Source organism: Pseudoliparis swirei, chromosome 23 (assembly GCF_029220125.1).
Source record: "Pseudoliparis swirei isolate HS2019 ecotype Mariana Trench chromosome 23, NWPU_hadal_v1, whole genome shotgun sequence".
NCBI lineage: Eukaryota > Metazoa > Chordata > Actinopteri > Perciformes > Liparidae > Pseudoliparis > Pseudoliparis swirei.
This window is the reverse complement of record NC_079410.1, coordinates 1092056-1106667: the sequence shown is the minus strand read 5'-3', so window position 1 is coordinate 1106667 and position 14612 is coordinate 1092056. Positions and strand designations below refer to the sequence as shown.

Below are 14612 nucleotides of genomic sequence, written 5' to 3'. Positions count from 1 at the left end.
GATGAACCTGTTCACTGGTCACCATGGTGATGAACCTGTTCACTGGTCACCATGGTGATGAACCTGTTCACTGGTCACCATGGTGATGAACCTGTCCACTGGTCACCATGGTGATGAACCTGTTCACTGGTCACCATGGTGATGAACCTGTTCACTGGTCACCATGGTGATGAACCTGTTCACTGGTCACCATGGTGATGAACCTGTTCACTGGTCACCATGGTGATGAACCTGTTCACTGGTCAGCATGTGGATGAACCTGTCCACTGGTCACCATGGTGATGAACCTGTTCACTGGTCACCATGGTGATGAACCTGTTCACTGGTCACCATGGTGATGAACCTGTTCACTGGTCACCATGGTGATGAACCTGTTCACTGGTCACCATGGTGATGAACCTGTTCACTGGTCAGCATGGTGATGAACCTGTTCACTGGTCACCATGGTGATGAACCTGTTCACTGGTCACCATGGTGATGAACCTGTTCACTGGTCACCATGGTGATGAACCTGTTCACCGGTGACCATGGTGATGAACCTGTCTATTGGTCACCATGGTGATGAACCTGTTCACTGGTCACCATGGTGATGAACCTGTTCACTGGTCACCATGGTGATGAACCTGTTCACTGGTCAGCATGTGGATGAACCTGTTCACTGGTCACCATGGTGATGAACCTGTTCACTGGTCACCATGGTGATGAACCTGTTCACTGGTCACCATGGTGATGAACCTGTTCACTGGTCACCATGGTGATGAACCTGTTCACTGGTCACCATGGTGATGAACCTGTTCACTGGTCACCATGTGATGAACCTGTTCACTGGTCACCATGGTGATGAACCTGTCCACTGGTCACCATGTGGATGAACCTGTTCACTGGTCACCATGGTGATGAACCTGTTCACTGGTCACCATGGTGATGAACCTGTCCACTGGTCAGCATGTGGATGAACCTGTCCACTGGTCACCATGTGATGAACCTGTTCACTGGTCACCATGGTGATGAACCTGTTCACTGGTCACCATGGTGATGAACCTGTTCACTGGTCAGCATGTGATGAACCTGTTCACTGGTCAGCATGTGGATGAACCTGTTCACTGGTCACCATGGTGATGAACCTGTCCACTGGTCACCATGGTGATGAACCTGTTCACTGGTCACCATGGTGATGAACCTGTTCACTGGTCACCATGGTGATGAACCTGTTCACTGGTCACCATGGTGATGAACCTGTTCACTGGTCAGCATGTGGATGAACCTGTTCACTGGTCACCATATGATGAACCTGTTCACTGGTCACCATGGTGATGAACCTGTTCACTGGTCACCATGGTGATGAACCTGTTCACTGGTCACCATGGTGATGAACCTGTTCACTGGTCACCATGGTGATGAACCTGTTCACTGGTCAGCATGTGGATGAACCTGTTCACTGGCTGGCCCGCTGCCGTTGAGATTACAGTGAGACGCGGAGAAAATGTGAAGTGGTGCTCTTCTTCACAATAAAACATCTTTGATGAGACGTGTCGCGTCTCGGCCAATCAGCGTTCAGATGTCCACAGCGTTTGGGAAGTTAGGTTAGCTTGAATGCTAGTCCGCTACATCTGCTGCTGTCACGCTGCACGGTGTAGCGATGCTAACAAAGTACCCGTGCGTTAAACACGATGTGATTTAGCATATTTTTAGTATCGATCCTTCATTAAAAGAGCGATCAGAGCGCACGCTGCTCCGCTCCGTTAAATGCTGTCTGCACGCGCAGCGCAGCGCTCACAGCGAGTGGGGGCGTGGCTTATCTCCGTTGCCTTTCTCCGTGGAAAAATATGTTCCGCTATCCGCCACGGAATAAATAACCACGTTTTCTACGTTATCCTCTTGTGGAAATGCCACACACGTCGTGACATGTAGCGCCCTGGTGTCTGGGGTCATGACGTCACCCGGAGGCGCACTCAGCTCCGTGAATGTCTCCGACGTGAAGGACTTCCGCCCAGCGCCACGTGAGCAGCAGCAGCCAATTAGACTCATCAACAGAGGAGCAGCTCAGCGCTGATTGGCTCACAACGCAGCGTTCGTCTCGCCCGCTCTGGTTTCTCCTGCGCCGCTCAACTCAACTTTGTTTCTACTCGTCACTTATTGAGCGCCGTAAGAATCGCGCGACACAATGAATTGATAATGAAATTCGTTGCCAACTATTTTAATTATCGATTTTATCGATTCGTTGTTGCAGCCCTATGTGTGTGTATATGTATGTGTGTAGGTGTGTGTATATATGTATGTGTGTAGATGTTTGTGTGTGTATGTGTGTGTGTATATGTTTGTGTGTAGGTGTGTGTATATGTTTGTGTGTGTATATGTGTGTGTGTGTGTGTATATGTGTGTATGTGTGTGTATATGTTTGTGTGTATATGTATTTGTGTGTGTATATGTTTGTGTGTAGGTGTGTGTATATGTGTGTGTATGTTTGTGTGTGTATCTGTGTGTATATGTTTGTGTGTATGTGTGTATGTGTGTGTATATGTTTGTGTGTGTGTGTATATGTATGTGTGTAGGTGTGTGTATATGTTTGTGTGTGTATGTGTGTGTATATGTTTGTGTGTGTATGTTTGTGTGTGTATGTGTATATGTTTGTGTGTGTGTATATGTGTGTGTATGTTTGTGTGTGTATGTGTGTGTATATGTGTGTGTATATGTGTGTGTAGGTGTGTATATGGGTGTGTGTGTATGTGTGTTTATATGTGTGTGTACGTGTGTGTATATGTGTGTGTATGTATATGTGTGTGTGTATATGTATGTGTGTAGGTGTGTGTACATGGTTGTGTGTGTGTGTATATGTGTGTGTATGTATATGTGTGTTTATATGTGTGTGTACGTGTGTGTATATGTGTGTGTATGTATGTATATGTTTGTGTGTATGTGTGTATTTATGTGTGTGTATGTGTATGTGTGTATATGTTGGTGTGTGTGTGTATGTGTGTGTATGTATGTTTGTGTGTATATGTGTGTGTATATGTTTGTGTGTGTGTACATGTGTGTATATGTATGTGTGTATATGTGTGTCTGTGTATACATGTGTGTATATGTATGTGTGTATATGTGTGTCTGTGTATGTGTGTGTATATGTTTGTGTGTATATGTTTGTGTGTGTGTATGTATGTGTGTATGTGTGTATATGTATGTGTGTGTATGTGTATGTGTTTGTGTGTGTATATGTGTGTGTATATGTATGTGTGTATATATGTTTGTGTATGTATGTGTGTGTATGTGTGTCTGTGTATGTGTGTGTGTGTATCTGTGTGTATGTGTGTCTGTGTATATGTGTGTGTGTATATTCAAGATTCAAGATTCAAGATGTTTTATTTGTCACATACACACACAGGGTGTGCAGTGAAATGAAAGTGGCAATGCTCAGCAGGAATGTGCAAGGGCAACAAGTACACACTATTTACAATAAAAAACAACACAATATTTACAGTAAGTGTGTGTGTGTGTGTGTGTGTGTGTGCTAAGAGGGGCAGTTGTGTGGGTCTATGTGGGTCCTGGTGAGGTCGGAGTTCACAATCCTGATGGCCTGAGGAAAGAAACTCCGTCTCAGTCTCTCTGTTCTTGCAGCGTGACTACGGAGGCGCCTGCCTGACCGCAGCAGCTGAAACAGTCTGTTGTTGGGGTGGTGAGGATCCTTCATGATCCTGCCGGCTCTGGTTCTGCACCTCCTGGTGTACAAGTCCTGCAGGGTGAGGAGTGTAGTTCCAATAGTGCCCTCAGCAACGCACTACTCTCTGCAGAGCCTTCCTGTCCTGAGCGGAGCAGTTGCCAAACCAGGCTGTGATGCTTCCTGTCAGGACGCTCTCTACAGCTCCAGAGTAGAAGGACTGAAGGATCCTCTGGGGAACTTTAAATTTCCTCAGCTGCCTGAGGTGGTAGTGGCGCTGCCTTGCCTTTCTCACCAGAGTGTCTGTGTTTGTTGACCATGTCAGATCCTCGTGATGTGGACTCCCAGGTATTTATACCGCCACCCTCTCCACAGTAGTCCCGTTAATCCCCAGTGGTGAGTACGTCCACTGTTGTTGTACCTTCCTAAAGTCCACAATCAGCTCCTTAGTTTTGGTGACATTCATGATGAGGCTGTTGTCCTGGCACCAGAGTGACAGATCAGCAACTTCCTCCAGGTAGGCCTTCTCGTCGTTGTCGGAGATCAGGCCCACCACCACTGTGTCATCCGCAAACTTGATGATGGTATTGGAGTTGAACCTGGCCACACAGTCATGTGTGTACAGGGAGTACAGTAGGGGGCTGAGGACGCAACCCTGGGGGGATCCTGTGTTCAGGGTGAGGGATTTGGAGGTGTGTCTGCCCACCCTGACCACCTGTGGCCTGGCGGTCAGGAAGTCCAGGATCCAAGCACACAGGGGGGTGTTCAGTCCCAGCTCAATCAGCTTGCCGGCCAGTCTGGAGGGGACTATGGGACCTATGTGTGTAGGTGTGTGTATGTGTGTGACCTATGTGTGTAGGTGTGTGTATGTGTGTGTATATGTTTGTGTGTGTATATGTGTGTGTGTGTAGGTGTGTGTATATGTTTGTGTGTATATGTGTGTGCAGTGGTTCTCAAATGGGGGTTCGCATACCCCTGGGGGTACGTGAGATTTCTTTTAAATCTATTTAAAATTAGCATCCATTCAAAAATCCTTTAAAAATTGTTATTTAATAAATCAGGGCTCCAGACTAACTTTTTTAACTAGGAGCACAGTCGCTCCTAACTTAAAATGTTAGGGGCGCAAGCAGAAAATTTAGGGGCGCACTTTTTCCTGGGTCAAATGGGTCTTGGGTGGTCCCAAAATTTTTAGCGCTATGCGCACCTTCTATTCATGCAGTCGAGCTATTGAGTGCGTGATCAGCAGCTGGCCGCTCTGCCGTGATACGCGCACACAGGTGAGCACACCTCCTTGAAACATACTATTGAGAACATATTCGCTGACATGAACCTGATGAACACAGTTGTTTTTGGTTTTTTCAACGCAGACTTTTTTTGCCTTAGGCGCCGGGATTTGTCATAGGCGCTGAAAACGGCTTAGGCGCCCAAATTTTCTCTGCAGGAAAAACCCTGACACACTATAAATCGACTTGCAAAGTTTTCCCATCATTTTTACTGTATTACTGATAAATAATTTGACAATATACAATCTTATGCCTGTTTGCCTTCATGAACTGCAAAACATTCACAACAGAGAACTCTTCAGAAGTTACTGTATTGAGTTTAAACATATTTGAAGAGAAAACATACCTTGAGCATGTGCATGTTGCACTTCGATGTGGCCAATCAAAACATTTGTTGGTTTCTAGAGATGCACCGATCAGGTTTTTGGTGCCGATCACTGAAATCAGTATCTGCCGATCACCGATAATACCGATCACCGATCACTGAAATCAGTATCTGCCGATCCGATAATACCAATCACCGATCACGGTGTTGATTGAAGCATTCTATTTATTGTGTAGCATTATTGCCTAGGACTATGAGGAAATACATATATAAAGCAACTCAAACATTAAAGAAATTACCGATTTCTTTAAACATTTAGAACTTTTACTTTGAAAAATGTCCTAATTGATACATTAAAATTGTTTGATTGCTATTAGGATTTCAGATATGTATGGAACACATCTGCATCATTCATTTCCTGGAACTCTTGGGGAAATCTATATACAGGACTTTTCTTAACATACAAAAGACTGACTAATTTTTATAAACTCTTCCTTGGTACAGTAAACATTTTTAATGTTAGCATAATTTAAGCTAAATCTCAGAAACTATCTATAAAGATACATCAGTTCATTGTTTACTTTTATATGTTAGTGTATGATTTGTCGACATCTTATTTTGATAAACGGATGTTGTTTCACGTGGTTCTTTCCGCTAACTTTGCAAAACCGGATGTTGTCACTTAAATCCTTCCGCTAACGTTATCAAAACCCTCGCGCTCCAGATCGAATGCGTTTACCGTGAACATCAGTCTATAAGGGCTCAGACATGTGAGAGTCGGCTGAGTCGACCCAGAGATTCAACTCGGGGGACGGGGACGCCGCTCGGTGGTGAGGATCCCCTCGTGGACCTCTCACTCTGCGGCCCTCCGCTGCGGTGCGCCTCTTTTCACACATTAGCCCCCCCCCCTCTCACACACAGGCCAGCCTTCTTCTTCTTCGGTTTTCGTCTCCTTTCTTCTTCTTCTGGAGTTAATGTCGGTTAGCAAACCAGTCATTCAGGCATTACCGCTAACTATAGTGGGCTGAAGTGTAGAACAAGTTTGTAAACAACAAAAATATTTAATAACAAAAAAAAGAAATCTGCTAATTTACTGGTCGCAAATGCGCGAGTTGATGAAAAATTTACTCGCACTGTGTCTAATTTTAGGCGCAAAATGCGACCATTTGGTCGCAGTCTGGAGCCCTGTAAATATTCAATAAAACACAAGGGTAAGTTCATAAACTAAATTGTATATTAAGTAGGCAATTTAATTATCCTAAAAACCCAGTCTCCCCCATATCAGGATGGTTTGACCCAACGTTTACGTCCACGAGTTGCAACCCACCCAAGCCTTTGTGTTTCCTCTGTGGGGAGAGGTGAGCCAACAGTAGCATGAAGCCAGCCCATCTTGAGCGCCATCTCAAGACAAAACATGCAAATTACGCTGGTAAGCCACCTGAGTTTTTCAAGAGGAAACTCTCTGAATTCCGGTCATCTCAAGAAACGATGCGTAAAGCCTCCACGACATCAGCCAAAGCCCTGGAGGCATCTTATGCGGTGTCTTTGCTCATAGCTAAAGCCAAGAAACCACACACCACAGCCGAAGACCTGCTCCTTCCTGCCGCTGCTGTGCTGGCTGAGACATGCTGGACACAAACGCAGCGGAGAAGTTACAGACTGGGCCTTCGTCAAATGACTCTGTCTGCCGCAGAATAGACAAAATGGGAACAGACATCGTCGAGCAAGTTGTGGGGGAAATTAGCGACTCTTTTTCACTCCAGCTGGATGAATCCACAGATGTCAGTGGAAATGCACAACTTGTTGCTTTTGTAAGATACATCGATACTGACGACATTTATGAGCACATTCTATTCTGCAAAACGTTGGAGGGAAGAACAACAGGAGAGGACATTGTTGATGTTGTTAACAGCTTCTTCTGTGAAAACGGCACGAGCTGGAAATCCTGCCGCAGCATCTGCACGGACGCAGCGGCCTCAATGACGGCAGCGAGAGGACTCATAGCGCGCATGAGAAAAGAAAACCCCGACATGAAGTGGACTCACTGTGTCATACACAGGGAAGCGTTGGCGTGCAAGAACACGAGCCCTGTGTTCCATGACGTTTTGAACGACAGCATCCAGGTGATCAACTTCATAAAGTCAAGGCCACGCAATGCACGCCTGTTTGGCCTCCTCTGTGAAGACATGCTGAACACACTGCTGCTGCACACAGAAGGACGCTGGCTCTCTCCAGGGAGAATACTCAACCGGCTGTTGGAATTAGGATCTGAAGAACACACCTTTCTGATCGAGCACAGGTCTCCCCGTGCCGCCTTGTTCCAGGACACAGACTTCTGGCAGATACATTCAGCAAACTGAACGAACTGAATGTGTCTGCAGGGCGAGGAGAGCAGCATGTTCAACATGACAAGGTGGGTGGGGAGCTGTGGAGAAGGTCCTCTGCAGAGGGAGATCTCACCTGCTTTTCTCTCTCGTGAGGATGCGGACAGAGCTCCAGTCAAGTCGGTCATCGTGGGACATTTGACCAACGTGATTCAAGATTTTCATTCCTACTTTCCTGACATGGAGGATAAATCTGTACAGCTGGATTGGGTGAGAAACCCATTTCTCTTGTCTGAAGCAAACAGAAGCTACCTGTCACTTCTCAGGAGAAACTCCTGGAAGTGTCACATCCACACTCCCACAGTTGTGTGTGTGAAGCAGGAGCACCCTGACCTGGGACAGAAAGCTTTGGAGCAGCTACTGCCCTTTGCCTCCACATATGTATGTGAGGCCTCCTTCTCTGCAATGACTGATCAAAACAAAGCAAAGAAACAGGCTGTGCCTGGAGAAGAGCTTCATCACAGCAGTGGCCTCGCTGCCACCAAGACTGACAAAGATCCTCAGTGAAGCACAAGCTTCTCATTAAAATGTAAATGCTAAAGCATTCAGTTTAATGCAATGTTCATGTTGACCGTTTAATAAACCCGACACTGATGGCAGAGTGCTGTGTATTACTACTTTTTTTTTACCAAAGATTATTTGCGCTGGTTAGGGGGTACTTGGCTGAAAAAAGTATTTCACAGAGGGTACATCACTGAAAAAAGGTTGAGAACCACTGTGTGTGTATGTGTGTGTGTATGTGTGTGTATATGTATGTGTGTATATGTGTTAGTGTGTGTATATGTGTGCAGGGTTTTTCTTGCATAGAGAAAATTTGGGCGCGCGCCTAAGCCGTTTTCCCGAGCGCCTAAGGCAAAAAAAAGTCTGCGATGGAAAAAATACAAAATAAATCAGCGCTGAGCGAGGCGCGTGCCGGCATCGGAGCTCTGGCGCGCGCGAGCCGAGTTGTTGACGGGAGGGAGGGAGGTGGGGGGCTTCGATGCCGGCGCGCGCATCGCTCTGTCGTTGTTGTTGTTGTTTTTGTTCTACAGAGTTATGCTACGTGATGCATGTTTGCACAAAACAGACTCCCAATTGTATGTTGATTAAGTGTTTATTTATTTGACCAAATGTATTTCAAAGGAAGGGCAGTTTGCTAACTTCCTGTTTCAACCATAAACAACACGCGACGCTTCAAGTCGCTGGACGCTTTCTCTTCTACATCGTCTCCTCCGGTATGTTCAGACCAGACACGACACGAGAAGGTTTCTCATTGCATTGTAGAATTTAACAATACGGCATTCGCCAGGACAGCTGCGTGTGCTCCTGCTATTATCAACATCTGCCGTAACTACGACAACAACAGACGCATTCGACCGAAGGTCGCCAGTTAACAGGGACTCAGGTTGAACCGTAACACCGGCCCTGCAACGTTACGCAACGCGTCGCGTGCGGAGGGAGGAGAAGGAGCAGCAGGAGGAGGAGGAGGTGTTGTGTGCGTGTCTCTACGTGGGAATGCGCGTGTTGCATAACGGGTGTTCTACCTACCCACGACCCGGCCCCGCTGCTCCAGGCGGCGTATGTCGGTGAGCACGCCGGGCTCGACGCCTCGTCCTCCAGGGCCGTGGAGCGGCGGCGGCTCGGGCTTTGTTCTGCCGCCGTCCGGCCTCCCCTCGCCCGCCTCGTCCCGCGGGCCGTCGCCTCCTCTTGCCCGGCTCTCCCACGCCTGCAGCCGCAGCCGCAGCCGGTGGTTCTCCTGCTCCTTGCCGGCCGCCTCCAGCAGCAGCGTGTTCAGGCTGCAGCCCACCGTCTTGCTAATCTCCTGCACCGCGAGCTGGACGACCTGCTCCAGCACGGACTCCAGCTGGCCCTGGAAGAACGAGATGTACACGGCCCCGTTCATGTTCCCGGTCCTCTCATTCTCTCCGGCTCGAGTACCCGGGCCCCTCCAGCAGCTCCCCGCTCTTCCCGGCGGAAACGGGGTGTCGAAAGCAGCTCAGTCCGCCCGGGTCGCTCGGTTCCTCCTCCCGCGGCTCGGCTCGCGCTCTCTCGGCTGCGGGTGTTCAGCAGCTCGTCTCCGGCGCCTCGGCCGGAAAGAGCCGAGTAGAGGCGCAGCAGCATTTTCCCGCCCACATGTCATTTTGGCTTTTTTGGAAAATATCATCAGTCATTCCCCAGGGCTCTCAAGTGTCACGCATTGAGACTCACGCATTTCGGTCTTAAGTCACGCACTCACGCCACACATCGTATTTCTCACGCTGAAAAAACCTCTCAGCTCTTTAATGTTTTAATGTGCCGCAGCGCGCCAACATGAGCTGGCCGCGCTGCCCTCACCGTGGAGGAATCAAGCGCTCCCCTGGAGTTCTGCTGTGAGGAGCCACTTATCAGCCAATCAAAAAAAAGAAATGGACTACACAATAGCCAATCAGAGAAAAAACCGTATCTGTTGTATCTGGGGAAGATTTAATCCAGCAACCAATGAAAAAAAAGCATCCTGGAATTGCGCGCGACTGACTGATATCCGAAAATTACGATTATTGCCTGTCTTCAAAATTTGAGAGCCCTGAGGAATGGGAGTATGAAAACAGCACCTTTGACGTGGTGTGTGATTTAAGAGGATAGACAATGACATCAGATACCATATACAAGTAAATACTATGATGTAAAGTGATATAAAATGATATTAGGATATACAATTATATAATATGATATAATATGACATTATATTGTATAAGCTGATTTAATATACAATATTATATAAAATGATATAGTATGATATGATATAAAGTGAGATAATGTGATATAAAGTAATACAAAATTATATAAAGAGATATACAATTATATAAGATGTAAAATTATATACAATGATATAATAAGATATACAATGATATAATTAGATAGATAATGATATAATAAGATACAACATTATATAATAAGATAGAAAGAGATGACTGAATCGTGCAGACTAGAAATGAGAAGGAAACGCTGAGATCAACTTCCCCTCTGCTCTCCGTCTGTTTGCACTACAACACACCGATGACGTATCACGAACACACGTGACCTTCACATCACAGGGAACGGAAACGTAAAAGTAATTTAAAAAGGGAGAAGCAGACATCCAGCCAGTCAGCGGCCTTTGCTCGAGCTGCGGGCCGCCTCAAGGCCCCACCCGGCGGCGGCGGCAGAGCAGAGGCCACGGGCAGCATGATGCAGGCCCCGCCCCCTCCTGGCGCGACGGCCTCGTTTACCGTAAAGACCGGAACGAACGCGCAGGTTTCTTTAGGAGTGTCCGCTGCGGCATGCGCTATGTGTGTGTGTGTGAGTGTGGGGGAGGGGGAGTCTTACTCTGCAGACACAAAGCAGATCCCCCCCCCCTCTGCTGCTGACACGCGGTGACGTAGTCAGTGACGTAATGTTGATAAAAGGAGACGTGAACCATCAGCGCCCCCGCAGGTATGAGGAGACTGACCAGTTCAACCAGTTCACTGCTGAGTAACCATCATCATCATCATCATCACCATCATCATCATCATCATCATCATCTATATCACCGTCATCATCATCATCATCATCTATATCACCGTCATCATCATCATCATCATCACCATCACCACCACCATCATCATCGTCACCTCTCCTCTCTACTGGATGGACGTGTCCTCCCTGCTGGGTGGGCGTGTCCTCCCTGCTGGGTGGGCGTGTCCTCTCTACTGGATGGGCGTGTCCTACCTGCTGGATGGACGTGTCCTCCCTGCTGGGTGGGCGTGTCCTCTCTACTGGATGGGCGTGTCCTACCTGCTGGATGGACGTGTCCTCCCTGCTGGGTGGGCGTGTCCTCTCTACTGGATGGGCGTGTCCTACCTGCTGGATGGACGTGTCCTCCCTGCTGGGTGGGCGTGTCCTCTCTACTGGATGGGCGTGTCCTACCTGCTGGATGGACGTGTCCTCCCTGCTGGGTGGGCGTGTCCTCTCTACTGGATGGGCGTGTCCTACCTGCTGGATGGACGTGTCCTCCCTGCTGGGTGGGCGTGTCCTCTCTACTGGATGGGCGTGTCCTCCCTGCTGTATGGGCGTTTCCACCCTGCTGGGTGGGCGTATCCTCTCTGCTGTATGGGCGTTTCCACCCTGCTGGGTGGGCGTATCCTCTCTGCTGGATGGGCGTGTCCTCCCTGCTGGGTGGGCGTTTCCACCCTGCTGGGTGGGCGTATCCTCTCTGCTGGATGGGCGTGTCCTCCCTGCTGGGTGGGCGTGTCCTCTCTACTGGATGGGCGTGTCCTCCCTGCTGGGTGGGCGTGTCCTCTCTACTGGATGGCTATATGTATGTATATGTGTTTACATATATATATATATGTATATATAAACACATTCAGTATATATATATATGTATTTATATACTGAATTGTATTCCCCTCATTATTATAAGTTAAAGATATGAAATATGAAGTCTTTCTCCAATCTGACTCTATAAGGACCCCCCCCCCCCCTCCTCTCCTTGATCCTCGTTCACCTGAAACTAAACTCCCCTCCCTGCTGCTGCGAGGGGAGGGGGGAGTGTGTGAGTGGGGAGGAGGAGGGGGGAGTGTGTGAGCGGGGAGGCAGCAGCAGGTAAAGATGGAGGGAGTTGACGCATGCGCAAACGCTCCATCCCCTCCGCATCGCCCCCCCATCTCTCCTCCTCCTCTCTCTTTTTCTGCAGCATCAGTACCACCCCCCCCCCTCTCTCTCTCCCGGTCGGTTTCCAGCGGGCTGCTCTGCTGCGGGGCCACACTGCGACCGCCGAGGAGGAACCGACGGGGCCGTGAGCCAGAGCGGCGGGACCGGAACGGGATCACCCAGAGACCAGGACCACGATCCATTCAAGACCACAAGGAAGCGGAGCAGGATCCATTCAAGACCAGCAGAGACTCGGAGCAGGATCCCTTAAAGACCAGAAGGATCAGGATCCGTTATAGACCAGAAGGATCAGGATCCTTTAAAGACCAGAAGGATCAGGATCCTTTAAAGATCAGAAGGATCAGGATCCTCCCGCACGGATCAAACCCCCTGAAGCGGAGCAGAAGGCGGAGCGCGTCACGCTGTTCCTCCTCCATCCCGACACGAAGAGGAGAACCGAAGAGGAGGACAAGCCCCGCTCCAGATCCAGACCCTAAACAACAAAAGGAGGTCTTGTTGGATCACGGAGCGCAAACCGACGACCGCGCGCGCTCGGACCCCCCCCCCCCCCCACCCCAGACCTCCACCAGGCCGATTCTCCGTCTGCGGCGCCATGAAGGACCGAACGGCGGAACTGCGAAGCGTAAGCTCCATTTTGCTCTTTCCGTGCTCGTGCCGGTTCTGGGCTCCTCGTGCTCAGCCTGAAATGGAGGCTTTGCTTAGACGTGTGGTTGGTGTGCGGGACGCACCGGCTGGAGGTCACGGTTTCGGCCCGGACCCCCTTATCGCGGTGTTACCGGAGCTTTAGACGCAGAGGCCCCGGTGCTGCGCGCGCTCCTGCGGCGCGAGGGATGGACAACACGCGCGTGTCCATGTGTGCGTGCTCGGGTGACCTGATGGAGGAGGAGGAGGAGGAGGAGGAGGAGGAGGAGGAGGAGGAGCAGGAGGAGGAGAGGACCGAAATGCAGTGATTGTGTGTGTGTGTGTGTGTCGGAGGCCGCATCCTGCAGCGCGCGCCTCCTCCTGATTGAGAGCCGCGTGAACGCGCAGCATCACGGTCCCGATCAGGAGGATCGATACGCGGCCGGTGGATCGAGATGCGGCTCTATCTGCTTCCTCTTCCGCGCGGTGCGTCCTCCCGCAGCTCACGGCAGTGTGTGTGTGTGTGTGTGTGTGTGTGTGTGTGTGTGTGTGTGTGTGTGTGTGTGTGTGTGTGTGTGTGTGTGTGTGTGTGTGTGTGTGTGTGTGTGTGTGTGTGTGTGTGTGTGTGTGTGTGTGCGGGAGGGGGGAGCCTCACCCATTTTACGGCCGAGGCTCCGCAGGTCTGCGCGGTCTGCGGGCGATGCGGTGTTTTCTGAGCCAACAGCTGATGCCGGCGGTTTGGGTGGGTTGTGGTGGGATTATTGGGGGAGGGGGGGGGGGGTCACATCAGCTGCTCGAGCTCTGCTGCAGCTCCACACCACCGGGGTTCATCCGGGTTCCTGTCAGACAGAGATCAATATATCTGTCTATCAATAGAATGATCTATTCATAAATATATGTCACTGTATGTATATATATATATATTAATATTAATATATATATATATATTAATGCATATATATTAATATATATATTCATGAATATATATAGTTATTTATATATGTATATATTTTGTAAGACAAATATCGATTAATAATTCTCCGTCTATTTTCGTAATAGTTGCTCATCAGTCTCTTGCTCCTCCTCCTCCTTTTCCTGCTCCTCCTCCTTTTCCTGCTCCTCCTCCTACTCTTCTTCCTTCTGCTCCTCCTCATCCTCCTTCTCTTCTTCCTCTTCTTACTCCACCTCTTTCTCCTCCTCATGCTCCTCTTCCTCCTGCACCTCCTCCTCCTCTTCCTTCTCCTCCTCCTCTTCCCCCTCCTCTACCTCCTCCTCCTCTTCCTTCTTCTCCTCCTCTTCCCCCTCCTCTACCTCCTCCTCCTCCTCTTCCTCCCCCTCCTCATCCTCCTCCGCCTGTTAGTCATCCCGCTGTCGGCCATGTTGGATTACTAGAGTAAAATCACGTGACCCGAAAACAGCTGCTGTATGAATAACAATTATGTTTATGTCACGGTGACATCACGGTGACATCACCGTGATGTCACCGTGATGTCACTGTGGTGTCACATCTGGAGATAAAAAAAGTGCTTTGGACAAAGTTTTTTACTTTACTCATTTAGCAACTAGCTAATTAGATAGCTAGCTTGCTAAATCCACCACGATTTCATGCTACACTTGTGACAGAGGAAAAACAGTGATTAGCCAATCACAACACAGTAGAACTAGCCAATCACAGTACAGCAGTATTAGCTTAT

The 14612-nt window shown here is 48.9% G+C and overlaps 1 protein-coding gene across 1 annotated transcript in view; it reads right to left on the bottom strand.

The window, feature by feature from the left end:
- The window catches only part of si:dkeyp-113d7.10 (uncharacterized), a 36745-nt gene extending 26486 nt beyond the window's left edge, over positions 1–10259 (bottom strand). Inside the window, exon 1 of the mRNA XM_056406307.1 lies at positions 9172–10259. Within this exon, the coding sequence (XP_056262282.1) occupies positions 9172–9526 (355 nt within the window). The 5' untranslated portion in view covers positions 9527–10259. The remainder of the gene's footprint in view (positions 1–9171) is intronic.
- Positions 10260–14612: the final 4353 nt, after the last annotated feature.